Source organism: Sorex fumeus, unplaced genomic scaffold, assembly GCF_029834395.1.
Source record: "Sorex fumeus unplaced genomic scaffold, SorFum_2.1 ptg000037l, whole genome shotgun sequence".
NCBI lineage: Eukaryota > Metazoa > Chordata > Mammalia > Eulipotyphla > Soricidae > Sorex > Sorex fumeus.
Window position 1 is genome coordinate 72316244 of NW_026606094.1, and position 21496 is coordinate 72337739.

General features: G+C 37.0%; 1 protein-coding gene across 1 annotated transcript in view; it reads left to right on the forward strand.

The window, feature by feature from the left end:
- Positions 1 to 20726, forward strand: part of ZNRF2 (zinc and ring finger 2) — a 94302-nt gene extending 73576 nt beyond the window's left edge. The window contains exons 3-5 of the mRNA XM_056118356.1: positions 13042 to 13147; positions 16813 to 16892; positions 19343 to 20726. Of these exons, the coding sequence (XP_055974331.1) occupies positions 13042 to 13147; positions 16813 to 16870 (164 nt within the window). The 3' untranslated portion in view covers positions 16871 to 16892; positions 19343 to 20726. The remainder of the gene's footprint in view (positions 1 to 13041; positions 13148 to 16812; positions 16893 to 19342) is intronic.
- Positions 20727 to 21496: the final 770 nt, after the last annotated feature.

Here is a 21496-nt window from a genome sequence, read left to right on the forward strand (position 1 = left end):
TTGGATATATAATTCATGCATTATTTAGTCATAACTCCCATACTTTTTTTTAATCTGAGGGTTAAGTAGATTTTGTTTTCACCACCAATCCTTTTGCTTTAGTTTTTACAAGGCTTCTGGTTAGCTGAAATTCACCCTCATAAATCTTTTGAGAAGAGCTTATGAGAGTTAATCGCCTACACTTGCTGCATGCATAATATTGCTTGTTTGTGCTTTTTTTGGTTTTGAATAATAGTGTCAAATTTGGGAATTACGCTTTCATTACTTGATGTTGTTATAAGCATTCCTCTACTCTGACAGTATAAAATATTACTGTGGAGAACTCTGAGACCAAATTGACTTTCCCACTTCATTTAGAATTGACAGGGTTGTTTTTTTTTTTTTTTTTGACCAGGACACTCATAGGTCCTTTTTAATTCTTTCTTCTTCTTCTGCCTGTTGCAGGGATTGAAACAGGTCTTATGCGTGCAAGGCAGGCAAACATGTTCTGACCCAGAGAAATTTATTCATTTTTTGTTTGTTTAATTTTGCTTGGGAGCCACACCTAGCAGTGCTCACAGCTTACTCCTGGCTTTCTGCTGGGACGATCACATATGGTGCTGGGGATCAGGCAGGGTCAGCAGGCAGGGGCCTTACCCCCTCTGCCCTCTCCAGTCCAGGGACTTCATTTTTTTATGATAGGTATCTTATAAAGGGTATGTTTAATTTTAAATGAAGTTTATTTTATAGAAAATTTAATTTTCTCTGTCTGAGGAAACATTTTAAGATTTTTAAAAAATATTATTTACAGAGAATTAGGTATTACTGTATGTTTAAATTTTGCTTCCTGGTCATGCAGGAAGGAGAAAGCAATTCTGACCCAAGTGCTGGTACAGTGAGGAAGGCCCTTGCCGGTCCAGTCTCAGCAGCCTGTGTGTTACCTCTACCCAGGCCAGCAGTGACCTGAGCTCAGACCGGGAGCAAGCCCCAGCACTGCTGTGCGACCCACTGACAAACTAATAGTGATCATTGTCATCCAGGTGAGAAATAAGAGGTCTGAAGTAGGGAGATAGGAGCAAAGTGAAGGTTGGACACATTGATCATCTCAAAGGAAGAATTAAACATTGTATTGACATAGGAATGTAGGCTTTTAAATTAGGATATATCATAAGCAGTATTGATAGCTTTTCCTAGGATTCAGTGCTTCCTTGAACTTTTTTATTTTTGACTAGAGACATACAAGTGTTTCTCTTCTTAATTTTCCCACTTAATGTTTTATTTGCAGTTTCTTTTCCATTTTCTTTTTTCTCATTTTCGATTCCCTGTATTTCTGTGATTTCAGAAATTTTTGCTCTTTCCTATTTTTTCTGTGTTCTAATTTTACTTTCAGTCCTTTCTCTCTTTTTCACTCTTTCTAAGATCTCACATCTTCATATGTAGTCACCAGAGTTCCTTTGGTTTTTTCTTTTTTTTTGTCTTTTGGTACATTTGGTATTGTTCCTTCTCTTGTTTTGAATTTATTACCTTACTTTGTTACTTTCCAACCTTCTAGGATTGCCTTTTTCTTAAAGATTATTTCAGAACTTTATTATGAATCTTTTCCCCATCAGTTGCTTACCTTACTTTGATCATCTATCTTTATTCTGTACTCATAGAATTAATTTAATGCCATGAGACATTGATTTTGCACTCGTGGAATATTGTATACATTTCAGAAATCCTGTTACAATTTCAATCATCAATATCTATTTAGATCTAAATATTACTTACACATTTCTTTGCTCTCTTCCCTTTTTTTTTTAATTATTTTTCTCTTTCAGTTTATTTACTTACACGGTACTTATCCTGGATTACCATTTTAGTTTTTTGCAATGGCCTTTTTTTATTTTCCTTCTTCCAAGATGCCAAGTTTTAAGATTATGTTTCCTAATCCCAGGAACTTTTAGTTGTACTGTTATTGGTACACAAGAAATTGGTACACAAGAAGACTTTTTGAGGGTAGGAAGAAACAGTAAGTTTTCCTGTTCTGAGTTCCAAGTAGAGTTCAGTTCTCTGCCCTGTTCTGTGGCTTCCTTCGGTGCCTGCCGCCTTGTGAGAGCATTTCCAGGTGGGAATTGTCTTGTCCCAGTGGATTCACTCAGGTGTGCTAACTGCGTGAGCATTGTAGGGACCTAGAGACTTGAGCTGGCCTCTTGAAAGGAAATAAACCTCTTCCAAATCTGTTTTCCCTCTCCTGGAATACTTTAAACAACACCCCATTTCAAACACTTGGCTTTTTAAAAAATATTTATGTGATTTCATTACCTGAGGTTTCAGTTGAATGTAAGTCAGCAGTTCCCAAACTTTCTTGGCCTAGCTAAGAGCCTAACTTTGCCGTTGTTTTGAATATATTATAATACAGGACTACAAGGGCCACAAGTTCCCCATGGCAACTGCACCTTTAACTAGGGATGTGTGGGCCAGTTTGTCAGGGCTATCCTTTAATCCCTAAAAGGAAGACCAAATTCAACTAGCCTTTATTGTCATGCCTGAGTGGTTTTTACTTTTTTTTCTTTCTTATAGAATAGTTAAGAAGATAAGCTGCTTTTGGAAGACTTTCTGACTTCTTCAACCCTTATTTGTGTGTGTATGGGGGTGGGGAGGGCAATGAAGAGGGGTAAGCCACATTTGGTGCTGCTCAGGGATCACTCCAGGTGTTGAGGTGTTGCCCAGGAAACCATTTGTGACACTGGGGATCAAATCTGAGTTGCCAACCTGAGGAAGCAATCGGTGTAAACCTCTATGCTATCTCTCCAGCCCTATCCAATTCTTTAGACTTGTGAGTTTGTGATCTGTATATATAGTATTTCTTGGTAAATCTGCTATAGACCTCCCAAGGAAGGAAAACAGGAGAAAACAATTACTACATTTTAGTTTCCACAGAGGTCACGTTATACATGACAATAGCTTTGTACAATTTTGGTTCTGACATAACAGTATGTGTTATTGCATGTATAGTAGCATTTGAGTTGACACTTTTCAGTTTATCTCAGCAATGCTGTTGTAAAAATGTTTCCTTACAGGGCCAGAGCAGGTAGGACACTTGCCTTGTACATGGCTGATGCGGGTTCAATTCCCAGCATCCCTTATGGTCATCTGACCCTGCCAGGAGCGATCTCTAAGCACAGAGCCAGGAGTAAACCCTGAGTACCACCAGGTGTGGCCCCATAACAAAACAAAACGAATGTTCCTTTGTGTTCAGTTACTACTTAGAACTTTTTAATTATTATCACAGTAGCTCTTTCATTTTTAAGTAATACTAAAGACTAATCTAAAGCTATTATAAGCAGCAATTATTTGAAGAAAACCAGCCTCAAAGAGTTAGTTTTTATTCAAAGTTCATTTCTTTTCTTCCTAATGAGACTGCCATCCATTTATTTGCATTATCTTGTTACGTTTTTGGTAAAAACATCAAGGGATAAAGGCAGGTGTCATTATTATTCTTAATGGCAAAATAAACTCAGCGGTCAAGTCCATTTTTAATAATAATCCTATAGTATGCAATACATCTCTGCATGCTGCATACCATGCCCAGACATTTAACAGATATTATCTTACTCAATTCATACCACTTTGTTTCTGCTATTACAATTACTAAATAAAAGTTGGAATTTGCATTCAAAACTATCCATAATGATTTTTTTTGCTGTATTTTATTTTTCAGATGGTTTGATTTTTTTTGATTGCCATTAAGACTGTAGTGCTAAAGGCCACTGTGCTAGGACAAGATAAGGCACTGCTCTTGCACACAGCTGGTGCCTGTTCTATTCCCAGTGCTACATATGGCCCCTGAGCACAGACTAGGAGTAGGCCCTAAGCTTTGCCATATCTGGCCTCAAAACTCCCTACCCCCCAATTATAACAATATAATTGAATACATTTTTTAAGTACACAATAATAAGCAACTTGAAATTGAGCTTTACATTTTTTTGACATTTTACTCTCTGCATCAATTCTGAAATTTAAAGTCAAAGTACATTTCATATTTGTACACAGCATTTTAAATATATAATTTTTAATATTTACCATTTGTATAGGAAAATGCTTATTTAGGCTTTAGCAAGTTCATATGATTGTTTTTGAATTTATTATTGACTTGTGACACAGAAAAAACATAGAGAAAGTTACCTTGACTTGAATACTGGAAAATAAAATTTGTAATCTAGAAATTTCGTAGGTGAATTTTATGGTGCCTTGCAGCTTTGTGAGGTACCTAATTTTATAAAATACTTAATCCAGAGCTAACTCTTCTAAACAGTGTAAGGAGAGAAAGTCCTGAGAGAGCATTATCTAGAAATATTAAATGAGTTTTTCTCCTGTGTATTTTACCTTTTAGACTCTATAGTTTGGATCCCATTCTTTTACTTAACTCTTTGTGCAGAGGCGTTGAATATCAGCTTTCAAACTGTCTTCATGAGTCCATGTTCTTTCTTTAAAAGCCATCGGAGGTGTCTCGCCTCCTCTTGAGAAATGTCATAGTTTTGAATTTAGTTTCTAACAATGGAGATGAGAAGTGAGGATGTGCTTAGCCAGTTCTCAGTTATATTCAGACTGAAAAAGCGTCTAGGAAGGTGGTGTGTCTTAGTAACAGGAACCAGCGGGTCTAACCTAAAGAATGAAAATGGATAGTCACTAGATGTTTTCAGTCATACATAGTGTTAAACAAAAATTTTCCCATATTTATGAATGCACTTGTATTTGTCATGGTGAAAATGGCAGTTTCCCTGTGCGTAAATGTTTTTCTAACCCCTTAGGGTATCTGACTTTAATAACAGCTTACAGAGCTACAGTTTAGAGTATTCTTTTAAAATCATTATAGATAAACTTTATATCTGAAAGTATTAACAATGTAAGCCCCAGTTTTTCATTCTTTGAGTAATTGCTGCTTACTAATGTTGTGAATTTTTTTTTTAATTCTTGATTTTTCTAGGGAGTATTTCACATTTCAGCTGCTTTTGTTTTCTACTGCTATCATTGAGGGTTCAAGAACAAAAAATAAGTCTCAGGTAAAATGCCTGATCCATACTAATGCTTGGAATTGTATTTTGCTTAAAAGATCACTCACCTGTTTGGATGCTTGATCTGAAAATAAATTTATGATGACAAAAGTTTCGCATGGAGTTTTCTTGGCTGCCTCTAACAAAATTGTTTCTACTCTTGTTTTTCCAAACGGATTTTGGCTGTTTGCTTTTTCAAATTTTTGTTATGTTGTCTTGATCTGAAATAACTATGTGGATATGCTTGTACTTGCTAAATATTTTAATTTTGCATATTTGGCTGCTTGATTTTCATTGATTTCTTTGAGCAATGCAAGTTTTAAGGGCTTGAAGCTGCAATTAGTAGAAGTTTTTAGTTAACTTACAAGTGTGTGTTCCTTATCTTATTATATAAGTTGTTTCTATTTAAGGTTTCCTATATTTTGCTTAAATCAAACAGAATTTAAAATTTAGTTTCTTAGTTGCACTGTTCACATTTCAAAAGCCAGCCATTTCCAGGACATGACTAGTGGCTGTCGTTTTAGACAGAGATATCTGCTCAGATAAGTGCTCTTTCATGATAGAACAGCTTTTATTGGACAAGACTCACAGCAGAAGCAGCGAAGTGGGAGCTCACTTATGATGCCAAATTTTATAACAGTTTAATCAATCCAGAAACTAAGGTATATGCCTCGTCTTGAGAATATTTTCTCTAAATATATAACATTCCCATATTGAGCATTTCAGACTTAATTTTGCCTAAGACAATTTGCTTTGGTCTTTATGTTTATTTGAAGTGAAATTTACTAGCTGACAGTTTCTCTTTTTAGACTTCAGTTTTTTTTATCTATACAATAAAGGTAACAATAGTTGCTATATCAGACTTATTAGGGACTTAAATAATTTAACAAAGTGAATGGTTATAAGAATAATTTTTATAAATGGAATGGAGTCATAATATAATGAAATTTGGGGAAGCAGTGTTTGTACAGCGCTTTGCCAGCATGGCAGTTATTATAGTTTTCTAGAAATGGTTAGTGTTAGCAGTACCCTATAATAAATCCCTGATAAACCATTTGGTTATTTGATGACATTGTGTCAAGTTGAGACAACTAGAATACCAGAATGGAAAGAAAAAGAAATAGATAATTGACTTTGTTTTTGGAGATATTCAGAAAGTAATTTCCAATATTAATAAAAATAAAAGCTAATATTTTATAGTGCATTTTACCTTTTGTTTCTCATAATTAAAAATGTATCTCTAATATTTTGAATAGATTTATTATAATAATATTCAGAATAAAAGAAAATTAGAGATCTGCCAATATTTAGCTAATAATGTAAATTCATACTAAGGTTTCAACATTTTAATCTTATGTTTGATAGCAGTTGTTTTTCTGGACATAGTTATCACGATCATCCTGTTGTTTGTTGATTGCCTCGAGCAGGTATCAGTAACGTCTCCTTCTTCCTAGCCCTGAGATTTTAAAAGAGCCATATTCAGTGCTCTTTCAGGGTTAGGAGAATGAGACCCATCATTGTTACTGGTATTTGGCATATTGAGTACAACACAGGAAGTTTGCCAGACTCTGCTGTGCGGGCAGGATACTTTCGGTAGCCTGCCAGGTTCTTCCAAGGAAAAATGAGATAATTTTTAATTTTAATACATAGTTATATATTTTGGAATCATAGTAACATGACCCAATTATATTTTTTTTCCCCTGTGTTGAGGTAGAGTTCACCATCCCCAAGTGATTTCCGGTTTCCACCTTTGGTGAAAAAGTATTGCATTCATCAGTCTTCTAGCTTCTTTCTCTATAAATAGAACATATAAATACACTATAGTCTGTAATAATAAGACAGATTAATGGGATGTCCACTGATTGACTTTTCACTCTTCTGAAGTTACAGAAGATCTGAAAAATCAACAGAAGTCCGGTTTTCTTTTTCAGGCTGACAATTTTCTATCAGTGTTTGTAGAAAAGATGGAGAGTCCAAATTATCTTATAGTGATAATTAAATCTATTAGGATTATTTCCTCTGCTTCTCTAATACTAAATTTGGCTAATTCGTTTTCTTTCCCCCAGTTTATTTCAGTTCTAACACATTGAGTCCTAATTGACTATGGGTGTCCTCATGAATATTTTTAATTGACCAGAAAATTTGGTGAAGGGAGACACACCCACCCAGCAGTGCTCAGGACTTATTTCTGGTATTTGTGACTCCACACTCAGTGCTCACTCATAGTCAGCCTCAGGTAACCATATAGGGTGCTGGGGGATAGAATCCTGGTCGGCTGCATTTGAGGCAGGTGCCTCGCCTGTTGTCCTGTCTCTGCAGCCTCTCTTTAGAGATTTTTTACAGACATTTCCAAATGGATGGAAGATGCTTCAGTATTGTGGGTATAGTGTTATATTTCCAGGCAGGCCTCAGTTGACTCTGAATGTTCCACATTACTAAGATCAAAAGTCTGCTTGAAAGAAGGAAAGGTGCTATTAAAAGGAGAAAATATATAGCAACCCCCCTGGGTAATAATAATCACTGCAGAGTATATTTTCAAAAATTAAAAGTATTTCAAAATATACAAAGAGATTCTGTTTGAAACAGGGCTTTAAAATTAGTGAAGTATTTGCTCTTTTAGGGACTGACTGAGGTTTTGCAATAAGAGTGAAATTCTTAACTCAGAAATGCTTAACAGAATGCACTTACACATCTGTTGCAATGATAATGTTGCCTGTGAATTTTATGATCAGAAATCATTTTAGTACATGCAATATGTAGTGTCTGCTGTCTGCTTCTGCATTGAAATTTAATGTTCCTGGATGGTTTGAAAAGAAAGATATACTTTTATTTTAACAGACAGTACAGTTTGTGATTTTTTTTAATTATTATTAGGGTTTAAGTACTTATGACTGAAATGACTGACTTAAATATAGCTTTGTAGATTAAGCTAAAAATAAACTTTAAATTTTAATATGACCTTACAAATTAAACTGAAATGAAAATTGTAAATACCCATACAGCAAAAATTCCATATTGGTTTATTTATTTAGTGGTGCCAGGAATTGAACCCAGGGCTTCACACATGCAGGGCAAGAGTTCCACCAGTAAGCGCAGATTGGACTTGTTTTTATTATACTGTTTATATATATGCATATGTGTGTGTAATATAATATATAAGTAGCACTGTAGCACTGTCCTCCCATTGTTCATCGATTTGCTCAAGCAGGCATCAGTAACATCTCCATTGTGAGACTTTTTGTTACTGTTTTTGGCATATCGAATACGTAACAGGTAGCTTGCCAGGCTCTGCTGTGTGGGCGGGATACTCTCGGTAGCTTGCTGGTCTCTCCGAGAGGGATGGAGGAATCGACCCAGTTCAGCCACGTGCAAAGCAAATGCCCTACCCACTGTGCTATCGCTCCAATCCATGATATATAAGTATATATGTGTGTATACATATATATATTATACTCATAAGAAAATATTATACTATTAAATCTTCTTATAAGCAGGACAAAAAGCATGGACCTTTAAGGGATTAAATCTGTTCCCAATTCAAAGATTTTTTTTTCTTTTTTTCTTTTGCCACACTGGTGGTCCTCAGTGCTTGCTTCTGGCTCTGCGCTCAATGGTCACTCCTGGCAGGAATTGGGAGACCATATAGGGAGCCAGGAATCAAACCCTGGTTGGCTGTGTCAAAGGCAAGCACCCTACCTGCTCTACTAGGTCTCCAGCCCACAACGCAAAGATTTTGGGGCACATGTTGTAATTAAAAAAAATGAGACTTGGTAGTCATAAATTAGCATGTAAACATTATATTTCTGTGAGCGTGCTTTCAGAGGCCTGTACATAGTGGGATTGATTTTTTTCTTTTTATTTGAATTTTTGATTGAAAATCTGTTGTATAGCTTTGTATGACCGAAATGTAGCAAATTATTTTACTTTTTAAGTACTGTATATTTTATTTATTTATTTATTTTTTTATTAGTGAAGCACCATGAGGTACAGTTGTAGATTTACAAATCCTTGTGCCTGAGTTTCGGTCATACAATGATCAAATACCCATCCCTCTACCAGTGCCCATTTCCTCCCACCCCCCCTCCCACCCTGCCTCTGTGGCAGGGCATTCCCCTTTGTTCTCTCTCTCCTTTTGGGTGTTGTGGTCTGCAAAAGAGGCATTGAGTGGCAATCATGTTCAGTCCATAGTCTACTTTCAACATGCATTTCCCCTCCTGGGAGGATAAGTACTGTATATTTTAGGACAGTGAGCGCTTAATGTGCTGAACCTCCTGCTGATTCAAGCTCCAGTGCCATTTGGTTCCTACATACCCTTGAGCACAGAGCCAAGAATAAACAATCAAAAAGCCAGTCTATCTCATTTTCTTAATTTTTAGTAATTGAGAGTTAATGTGGCTGGAGCAGTGGCACAGCCATTAGGACGTTTTCCTTGCACATAGCCGACCCGGGTACGATTCCTCTGTCCCTCTTGGAGAGCCCGGCAAGCTACCGAGAGTATCCCGACTGCACGGCAGAGCCTGGCAAGCTCCCCATGGCATATTCGATATGCCAAAAACAGTAACAAAAAGTCTCACAATGGAGACGTTACTGGTGCCTGCTTGAGCAAATTGATGAACAATGGGAGAACAGTGCTACAGAGCATTAATGGTTTATTAGACTAAAATATTAAGTGCTTTTTGGGAGGATGGGATTCCAAGCATTTCTCAGGAGCTTAGTATCCACTTCTAGGGATTTTTAGCCAGCCGGGCCAGAAGTTTCATGTGAGGACCGCAAGAACGTGGTGCTCCCATGGCTCTGTGGTACAGGGGCATCACCAAACCTACCTGTCAGTGCTCAAGGACTTCTAGGGATACACTTGGTGACACCCAGGGGACCGTCTGATGGTGGGAATTCAGGCTAAGTTAACTTTGTGAACGGCATTTGCCTTAACCCCTATTTTCAACCTCCAGTCCCTTGATGCATTTTTAATATATTCCGAAAGGTGAAAAAAGTGATACCCTGTCCACCAATTCCAAAAGAATTCACAGTTCCTTTCTTTACATACTTCAACAGCTCTGAAAAATGAGATGACTCTTAAAATTGTTTTGTGTCATAGTTCAACGAAAGCTTTTTTTTTCTTTCTTTCTTGGTAATAGGTAAAGGTAAAGGCCCTCCCGTTGATCGTCGATTTACTCGAGCGGGCCCAGTAACGTCTCCATTGGAGACTTTGTTGTTACTGTGTTTGGCATATCGAATACGTCACGGGGAGCTTGCCAGGCTCTGCTGTGCGGGCGAGATACTCTCGGTAGCTTGCTGGGCTCTCCAAGAGGGGCGGAGAAAGGTGCCCTTTTATAATAGTAGTTATCTTTGGCTTCATTTAAAGTAACTGATTTTTGTAAGTTTCTTACGGACATGAATTTATGGTTGTGATGTGGTAGAGTTTCAATGAAAAAAAATATTGACTGCTAAGACTATACCATGCAATTGGAATTACAGATATTTACAAAGATCTTTGAATATTTCATTCAGATCCTGGCTGGTTGGTTGGTCTCATTGCCCTTATCTTGTGTCAAATGAGAATCTAAAATGATTTATTGATACATTTGATGTCCTCTATCCAAGAGAAAGTGTCATGGGATGGGTGGATAGAGCAGTGACACATTGGTCCCAGAGGGGATTTTCGGGCAACGTTGGGCTTTAGAGAATGGTGGAAGAGGTGATCAGACAGTTTAATTGGACATAATGTTGGATTTCTTTTTAAGGCTGTAGTTGCTTCTTTTTCTAGGAGGGAAACTAGCTGAAGATGAGTTAGATGTATTGGTGGGAGGATTCCTTGACCTGAGGAGAATCTTTTTTTTTCTCTTACACGCAGGCTGACCATTGGTCGGGCCATGAGGGCAGCTTTAGTTTTGGGGATCCTTGTGAGACAAGTTCACTCTGTCACTGGTTAGACGCTTTTCATTCAGCTAGGTCCTTGTTTATAGAAAGCTAGCCAGAACAATAGAAATGAACGTCCAGTGGGAGGAAAGGCTTGGTTTTAGGATGACAACGGAGGCATCACCAGGACAGAGATACGAGAAGTGGGAAAGGGAAAGGAGTCTGTTTTTTTTATTGAATCACAATGAGAATACACAATTACAAAGTTGTTCATGATTGGGTTTCAGTCATACAATGTTCCAGCACCTGTCCCTTCCACCAGTGTACATTTCCCACCACCAGTGTCCCCAGTTTCCCTCCCACCACCTCACCCCAACCTGCCTCTAAAGCAGGCATTTTCTGCCCCCACCCCAGCTCGCTCTCTGGCTTGCTCTCGCTTTCTCTCTCTGGGGAAGGAGTCTTGAAGGGGAGGTTAATAAGCATTTCCCCTCTGGCCAGCTCTACTTGTCCAGAATTCTTGTTCTGCTTTATGCTCCTGGTTGTGATATATTAACTTGTGAATTACCCAGCACTTAACCTAAAGTCACCTCACACCCATATTCCCTTTATTTGAAACTCTCCTCACAGGCACAAGTTGTCCTATGACCAGCTCCAGCCTTACAGTCAGATCATCTATTTGTCTCTTATTACTCTCTTCCAAATATTCTGTTTCCACTAAATTGAATCTTTCTAAATGAATACCAAAGGAGAAACTAGTTTTTACAGAAAGAATTTTTTTTTTAAGGAGCTGTCACAGAAACACGGACAATTAAATTGTGGGGTGTGGCAGTGCCAGATAGAGGCTAGTTGCTTACTTTTCAAGGGAAAACTTCTTAAAAAAAATTAGTACCTAATGAGGCCAAAGAGATAGTACAAGGATTAAGGTGCTTTTGCATGTGGCTGACCCCAGTTTGATTCCCAGCATCACCTAGGGGTAACTGAGCCCCTCAGAAGTGACCTGAGCACAGAGCAAGGAGTCGCTCCTGAGTACCACCATGTGTGGCCCAGTCCCTCCCACATCAATCTTTAACATAAAATCAAATTAAAATGTTAATATAAAACATTAACATGAGCTGCGCCAAAGAGATGGTCCAGGGCATCTGCCTCTTATGTGGCTGGCCCTAGTTCAGTTCCCAGAATGGCGTGTGGTCCCCGAGTACTGCCAGGAGTGGAACAGCCAGAGATGCCCCAAAATTAAATTGAGAGGTTTTTCTTTTTTTTTTTCCTTTCTCTCTTTGGAACATGTCATATTTTTAGCAGTTCTATAATGATCCATTTTACAATTAAGAAAATTAAATGCCCACTGAATTTCTCAGACAGCCGAGGTCTCATAATTGATGAATGGCAGAACCAGAAATCAAACCCGGGCAATCAGAATACGGAACTTTTCTCTTTGCCACTGTGCCCAGCGTCCCATTGCCAGAATGCATGTATGTTTAAGGAGAGGATTTTTTTTTCTAAAATGGAAATTTTGCTTTGTAAAGGCTTCTACTGTAGTAGTTACAGATGCTCTGCCAGCCCTCTGGAAAAACACTCTGCTGTCTGGAGTAGGGAAAGGAGTTTGAAGAGTTTTCTATCCGTGTCTGAAGTCCTCAGGGTTCCAGCAGTCCCTTTCACAGTCTACCCGAAAGCTTTGATCTGCTTTTGCATTTCTTTGAGTTAAGCAGGCTTCTTTTTAGAATTTCCGTATTCAGGGCTGTTTCATTAACTTACATGCTTTGTTAATATTTTTTAGAATTTTTAAAAATCACAGTAGCATTTTTGTGTCTTTGCAGTCATATAACATTTCTGAACTTTGTTCTGTCTTGTGCACCAAGTTGATACTGATTCATAGGAGAAAGAAAATAAATCATAAACTATAGCAAAGAAATTACACAGATAGCGTTCTAGCAAAATCTTTTCTGTTTAGAGGACACCGTACTGTTCGCACTTACTATAATGCCTAGTGAGTATAAATAGAAATGAGACACTGACGAAACGTGAACATTTTTCACTGATTCATGAAGAGTCTTTCAGTTATGGGTGCTGAGTCTTAAGAATTTTAACAGTATGCCAATCACTCCTCTAATTAGCATTTACATACATTCTCCTTTCAGTTTTATTGCCCTGAATTCATTTTTTCTTTCCCCAGAGGATGTCCTGAGTAAAGATGCTGGGGAATGTGCAATATGCCTTGAAGAGTTGCAGCAAGGAGATACGATAGCACGGCTGCCTTGTCTATGCATATATCATAAAGGGTGAGTATTTTTATGTTAACCAAGTTGATATTAGAGTTAAAAGCTTATTCTCAGACTTTGAGATTGGTTTCTTTATTAAAACTACCTCCTTCCAGGTCTCAAAAAACAATGGCTTTTTAGTCTGCTAGCAGTTGAATTTTATCCGTAACAACAAAAATAAATATATAAAACACCTGATACATATTTACTATGATCTAGGTACTGCCTTAACTTCTTAAATAGGTTCTCTCTCATGTAAACCTTATAACATCTCATTTCACAATTGAGGAAATAAACTGAAGGATCATACAAAATCCTTCCAAGGCCACACGGTTAGTAAATGACAGAGCTGGGATTCCAGCCACCTAAGTGTATGTGACTCCAAAGCAACAATGGAGAAATTTAACATTAAAAAAAAAAGTATAGAAAGCTTTAACACTAAAGCATTAAAGAAATAAGGTTGAATTGTATTTTAAGGCTGAGATGAGATTACAGAAAAGCATAGGGAAAATAGTAGATACTGATGAGGCAAAATAAATCCATTATTTATTAGATTCCAGTAATTAGAATCTAAATAAAACAAACTCACCAGTTGAAAACGGACAGGGAGTTAGAATATGCTGTCGATAGGCAACACGCTTAAACCCAGGAGCATTGGAAAATAAGGAAGCAAATGATAGTAAACTCTGTCCAGGCAAATACTGACCAATAGAAAACTGGCAAGGTTGGGGCCAGAATAATAGTAGAGCAGGTAGGGCATTTGCCTGCATTTGATCCTCAGCAGCTCGCATAGTCCCCTGAGCGCCGTCAGGAGTGAGTCATGAGAGCAGAGCCAGGAGTAACCCTGAGCACTGCTGGGTGTGGCCCAAACTGCTCCCCCTCCAAAACATAAACTGCAAAAGCTAAATTACCATCAGACAGAACTACCAAAAGACATTACTAGCATAAGATAAAAGTATATAAACAGTATATAAAATTAGTTTTCATGTGTCTGAGAACACAGCCTTTCAGGAAAATATGTATAAAACTCTCTTAAAAAGCGTGATAATGGAAAATTTCACATACTTTTTATTGAGACAAGTAGACATATGGTGAATCTAAAACCTGGGAAACTTGTGCAATACAACTAACATATTTCATTTAGTGAGCGTGTCCACACCCACCAACTAAAACTAAACTGCATTTCCTTTTCAAGCACACATGAAATATTTCAGGAATTGGTTTATGTTCAGCACCATTCAGCAAGCCTTAACAAAGAATTCATACCATACAGAACACTGTTAGACATCCAAAGGTAAAGGTAAAGGCCCTCCCGTTGTTCATCGATTTGCTCGAGCGGGCCCAGTAACATCTCCACTGGAGACTTTGTTGTTACTGTGTCTGGCATATCGAATACGTCACGGGGAGCTTGCCAGGCTCTGCCGTGCGGGCGAGATACTCTCGGTAGCTTGCCAGGCTCTCGGAGAGGGGCGGAGGAATCGAACTCGGGTCGGCCATGTTGGCTGCGTGCAAGGCAAACGCCCTACCGCTGTGCTATCGCTCCAGCCCAGACATCCAAAATAAAATGTAAATAATCTTTACACATACTTCTAAATAACTCAAGGATCATAGGATATATCATAATGGAAATTAGAAAATACTCAGATGTAAGGAAAATTGGAAAATATTCACAGCTGAATAATAAAACATAGTTTTATTGTAACATTCAGCAGGGTCGGATAGACATTTTTTAGACTGACATTTGAAGGATTTGGGTCAGAGTAGAAAGAAAAGAAGTTTAAGTGTCTGGCAGAATACCTGCAGAAGGAAAAGTAAACAATATAGAAAAATAGAAAGAGAAGAAACTTAATTTAAATACTAAAAATGAGAAAATTGCAGTGTTAATTGGAAGTATTGAGCAATTTCTTTAATACTTTGGAAATAGGAAATCGAAATTGAGTAAGTTAATACTAATCCAGAACAAGAAGATGAAAGATACTTCTTATTTTATGAGAATAGTATAAACTTATTTACTGTCAGACTATGGGTGAATCTCACAAAGACAATGTTTATGAGAAACGGTCTTGTTCCTGACATTCCATTCACTCTCAACGGAACAAACATCTCCGAATGCAACAGTTATGTGTACCTAGGTCGAGAAGTCAACATGACCTGGCACCTGAGTTGCACAGGAGGAAGAGAGCAGCTTGGAACGCCTTCAAGAGCTTCGAAGATATAGCTAAGAGGACGAAGAACCTCCAGCTCTGGGCACATCTCTTCGATTCCACTGTTCTTCCTGCACTAACATACGCCTCAGAGACCTGGGCCCTACGAAAACAGGATGAGAATGCTATTCGGGTCTCCCAAAGAGAAATTGAAAGAGCTATGCTTGGAGTATCACGCTTCACTCAAGTGAGAGAAAAACTCCGGAGTTTCAACCTCTGTCGACTATCAAGAATCAGGGACACTATCTCATTTGCCAAGGCATCGAAAATCAGATGCGCTGGACATGTAATGAGATTTGGAGACGACCGCTGGACCAGAGCCATTACCAACTGGATTCCACGGGACGTCAAAAGATCGCATTGCCGCCCACTTACGACATGGTTAGACTTCTTCATCAAGACCCTGAATGATCAGTTTGAGATTCTTCATGTTCCTAGAACGAGCACACGCCATTGGGCTACACTAGCACATAACAGGGATGAATGGAGATGTTACTGGCGCCCGCTTGAGCAACTCCATGAGTAACAGGATGTCAAGTGATCAAGTGTAAACTTGATGCCAAAGTGAGGTGAAGATAGTGTGAGAAATAAAATTAAAAAGCACTCATTTTTGACCCTAAATTTAAAAAAAATTTTACAAAAATACCAACAGTATGTTAATAATACCCCACAACCAAATTTGATTTGTCAGGAATGCAAAAACCTGATATGATTAGAAATTTATGTACTTAAAAATCAAAGAACAAGTAGCAGATTAATTTTTACGAATTCATCAGGGTCGGGTGGAAGAGGTTGGAGAGGGACCCGGAGTTTACCTTGCCCAAGCCAGCCCTGATTTGATTCCTGATACCACAGACTGTCCCCTGCATCCAGCCAGGAGTGACTCCCTGAGCACAGACCAGGAGAATGACTCATGTGAATTTCACCTTGCATGTGGCCAAACCTGGGTAGATCCACAGCACGACATATGGTCCCCTGAGCCACAGGCATAGCCCAACGCCTCTGCCCCTATCCCCAGTTCATTTCACTCTTCAGTATATAGTCAAGCTTGCTAACTTTGTTTTTGTGTCTGGTATCACAGATTGGTAATTATATATAAATGAATACTTTTAAAACACTTTTAAAAGATCTATTCCTATCTGTCACTTAAATTTGAATGTTGACAAAATGGGTTGGTAGTTGTTTGGGTTCCCTTTTGCTTCTAGTGTTACCTTGAACCTTCACTTGCTGGGGACTAGGGATGGGACTCTGCTGAGGCTCCATCTCCAGCAGGGAAAAAAGTTCTTCAAAGTTTAATTTTGCAAAGATTGCTTACTTAACTCCCAAAATAAAATAGAATAAGCATATCCCTTTATACTTATATGACAAATATGACCCAAAGCATTGATTTTTTCTGAGGTAATATTATCAATAACTTTTTATCATCACCATATGATATAATTAAACCATGTCTTTCAGCATTGTTTTCTGTTCTTTTCTTAGCTGCATAGATGAATGGTTTGAAGTAAATAGATCTTGCCCTGAGCACCCTTCAGATTAAGCATCAGCATCCAGTTTTATAGGTAATTCTACCTTTTTTCTGTTTTAATTACTTCCAAAAATATTACCTGAATAATGTGTCCTCAGCAACCTGCTTTGTTCATTCATTTACTCTTTGATGTGTTTGTCTGTGTGTATGAGTTCTTGTCATTAAAACGTTTATAGAAAAAAAGACTTTCTTGATTCCCAAAGATAATCATTAACTATCTTCTGTGTTCATAGTACTTAACAACAGCTGGTGTCATTTTTGCTTATATTTTAAAAAGAGACCCGTGAATGACACATTGTGACTCCATTTTCCAGTGAGAAACCTATAAGTCAGAGTAACTAATTTCTGTTTGTTAGGGAAGCAGATTGCCTTTGTTCAGAGTCAAATTCCATGCTCTCATCTATTACTTTAAGATATGTTTCTTAGGTAATACAGTATCATATTTCTAGTAATAGCAGTAAGTTGAGGTGTATAATGCGTTATTATATCCCAGGCATTGTCCTAAGATTTTAATATCTTTTAATTGCTTACAGTTGCTGTAAGAACCAATGGGAGCTCAGTACTCCACTATTTCTATTACTCAGATGAGAAAATTAAGTTACAAAGAGGTCACAGAGGTAGTTCCTTGATTGAATGGGCATTCTGGCTCCAACAACTTTGTTGTTGGCTATTTTTCTATTATAGATGTGAGCATTTTCTTTAAAAAGTTACATCATAGACTCATTTATTCAATATAATCTATCATTAGCATATAATGTAGTACTATTTATATTGTAGGGCAAAACTTAATTTTAAAAATGTACAGGTTTTATTTTGTTCTGCTTGTTTAGCTTATTTATGATTCTGCATTAACTAAAACTGTTTAGAGAATTGAGTAGTGACCTCATTTAAGTATTGCTTTTCTTACGTCCCATTAAGTGATTTAACTAGGATTATGTAGCTTGGGGGAAAAATGGTTAACTTAATTGCTACCTTGGAAAAAAACTTTAAAAATCTATTTTATAAAAGAAACTTGCAGAAATGACATCGAGCATTGGGTTTTTATTTCAGGGAGAGACATTTTAGCTGATCCTGGATTGTTTCAGAAGGAGCTTCTAAATTCAGGATACGGTGATAAGAAAACAATTTTCTTCTAAGTGGCTAAGACTGAACAATAATATCCTGAGGTCTAGTCCTTTTATCTCAATAATACTTGGTTTCAAATATGAAATTGTCAGAGTTGAAGGTAATTACTTTAAGGAATTCTGTTACTTTTGTGAGGCTATTAGCAGGTTAGAATGTTTTAAAAGGAGATTTAATTGAACAGTGATAGCAGCTGCAATAGGAACTGGAAATCGAGATCTCTTGTCATGAGTAGGCTGACATGTGAAATTTGAAAGGCAGAGTGAATTTTGGGGTATGGAAAGACGTCTCTCTCGAAACTGTAAAAGACGAATCTTTTGAAACTGGGGGGTTACTCAAATTACATTTAACGCATTTGAATTGTGAAGTAATAAGAACATTGCAGCCACACATAGTGATTGAGGGTATTTGAATGTAAATGTGTATGTCTCACAGTCAGTCTGCATAGATCTGTTTTGAATATTTCAGTTTCTTTGCCCTGTGTATCGTTATTATCTTTTATTTCTTTAGTTTTACATGTAAAACCCCAGTTGGATGGCAGCTGCCCCTAGAAGTTGGATCACTGGAGAGTGTCTATATAGGTTTTGAAGTCTCAGTTGTAAGAACCTATAGACCTGGATAATTTTCACTTTAACATTTTTTCTGTATCTGACTTCCCTTATTTGTTCCATGATAAGTTTCTCCTATCCCTTTTGACCTCTTATTACAAATATATGCGTTTTAAGAGAATTCAGTGCTTAAAGAAAGCGTGTGTGTGTGGTGTAGAGGCCACCTCCGCAGTGCTTAGGCTTACTCCTTGCTCTGTGCTTAGGGATCACTCCTACCTATGCTTGAGGGAACCTCTGGGGCCCCAGGGATCCAGTCCAGGGTAGCAGGGTGCAGGGCAAGCACCTTGCCCACTGTGCTCTCTTTAGCCCCATTAAATAAAACTTTTTTTATAAGTCAACATGTGGCAGCAGAATGCAGAATTTCTGATATTCTAAGGGATTTAATAGTTGGTACAAATGGAAGAAATGTTAATATCTAAAGTCTTGATTATTGATTCCCATTTTTAATTTGAGATTTTCATTTTGAGGAGAAAAGAATAATAACTTTATATGTGTATTTTCTGTACTCCATCGTCTCTTGTGCAGAGAGAGTAACCACGTATTGGCTATTTTTACCTGGCTGTTTAAAGCTTTAATTGGTCCTTCTTTGTCCTTGTCCTGTTCTTTGACACATGCTAATTTTATGAAAATTTTCAATAGTGATTGTTTTGAAAGTTTCCTGAAACTAAATTAATGTTCTTGGGGAAACATATTTTTAGTTTGTATTAGTATTTATGAATCCCGTCTTAATCCGAATGTATCTGCTTTTACACAGATTTTCTTTCAAGATGCTTGAAAACGGAGTGGATATGAGGATCTATCTGTCTCTGGACAATTGAAAACAAAATGTAGGCATACTCCGCCAGAAATCTGAGTTCTGTGAGACTCAGCAATGCAGAAATGGACAATCACATAGGGGGAAAAATTCCTGGTGAAGAGAGGACAATAACCACAGAATTCACTGTACCAAACATACATATAAAGGACAAACAGGGATTTTGAAAATGCTGCACATCCCTTAATAGTCATCTGCATAGGTAATGCTGATAAACATGTTGTATTCAGACGCCAAAGTTAACTAATTTAAAAGTTGATTCACTTTTTATTAAGTTCTTTATAGAGTTGCGCAACTAGTTTTATTTTGACTTGTTTTGTTTTTGTTTGGGGTCTCTTTATTTTCCCCGACATGGTATTTCTGCATTCATCTATTCTTAAATTGAAGACCACATAATTTACTTCTTATATAAAGTCTTAAATGTGAAACCAAGAAATGTAATCAAGCAGTAAAACATTCTCTGAATGTAGACCATGATCTCAAGTTCTTCTGTTTTCCTCAAGAGTGGAAAATAGACTTCTACATAGGAAAGCAAAAATGTGTTAATATGTATTTTACAATTAAAGGCTTACTATGATCAGAATGCAGTCCAAAGAGTAAATCAAGTTACATAATTACATTTTAATTAATGAAATCTAGAATTGTCTATGGAATTGCAGTTCATTAGATATATTGTTTCCTCTTCAACTGCTCAACAGTTAATTAGCAGTGAACCATCTTGCAGCTATGCAACTTTTTAAAAAAATACAGATCACCAATTTTAAGTGCTGTCAGCTACAGTAATTTTGTTTAACGGGTATTTTTACTTGTTCTTTTCATATCATTTTATTGTGCTTTGCATTTCCAGGCAGTTTTCCCGCAGTTGGGTAAAATGTTAAGCAGGTTGTAAACTTAATAACTTATGAAAAAGGTGAAATAAAACTTTTTGAGTGGAACTTGAAATAATTTGAGGGACTTTTATATACTTTTAAAATCAGAATTTAATTGGGATGCCAGATTTATAACAATTTGCATATTAATTTTCCAGGTAATCTGGAGGTTAGTGTTTGATAAATAATTTTTAAGTAAAAACAAAAATTTTGTTAATTTATAATTTATTAATTGTTATTGCTATAACTGAAAATGTTATAGAGACTTAATTCAGTCTTCTGTAGAAAAAAAATTGTATTAAAATTATGTTAATAAATATTTCCACAAAACACAACTGAATGGTTAAGAAATGCTGGAAGATTAAAATTAAGAAATGCTGGAAGATCAGGGCTACTACAGTGGATATCTCTTATTTAATATCTGAAGTACCAATAAATAGGTTTTGTGTTTTCAACACAGGGAAACTGTTATTACTGAGTTGTGCACTTTACTGGGTATGACTGAAAGTTGCACAGTACTGTTTATCGTAAGCTTTCTCAAAGTGTTTGCTTTCCTACTTAATGCTGCTACTCTTACCTTGTCAGAAATTTCCCTCTACTTTATTGCTTCTGTTTTGTATTTTTTTAAGGGCATGTACAGGAGCAACTGCTGCTACTGTGAACAGTTTGTGTATTATGAACAGTTAAAAGAGTTTTAAGTTTCTTCTCATGTGATGCTAGACTAGACAACATTTTCCCTAAAGTGATGCTGTGAAATGCCTTTTGTTGCACTGCAGTTGATGAAAGAATCCAAAACCTCCACGTGTGGCAGCTGACCACAGTTTTCATAGGTGCTTTTTAAACCAGTTATGGAAAATATCCTTTCCTCAAGGAAAATATTATTTCCTAAATTTTTTGTTATAACTAAACTTCATATGAACCCATTTGAGTTCACATTTTCAATTTTGTAAGCTTTCATACATGCACAGCACACCATGAAAATTTTCTTAAAAATGTGAATAATACATTTGCTTTCTACTACTGATTGTTAAAAGAATTATTTTGTTGTCTTTCATTATTACAGGAAAATATTTACTGTACCTGTGGCACTTCACTGTTCATATTTCTTAGAGGTTGTTGTTCTGGTATAATTTCGTCACTGCGGTCGGTGACTTTTCCTTATTTGTCGTGTAATTTTACGTGTAGCTTCTGTCATAAGTCACTTTTATGCAACAGCTGCTCCAGT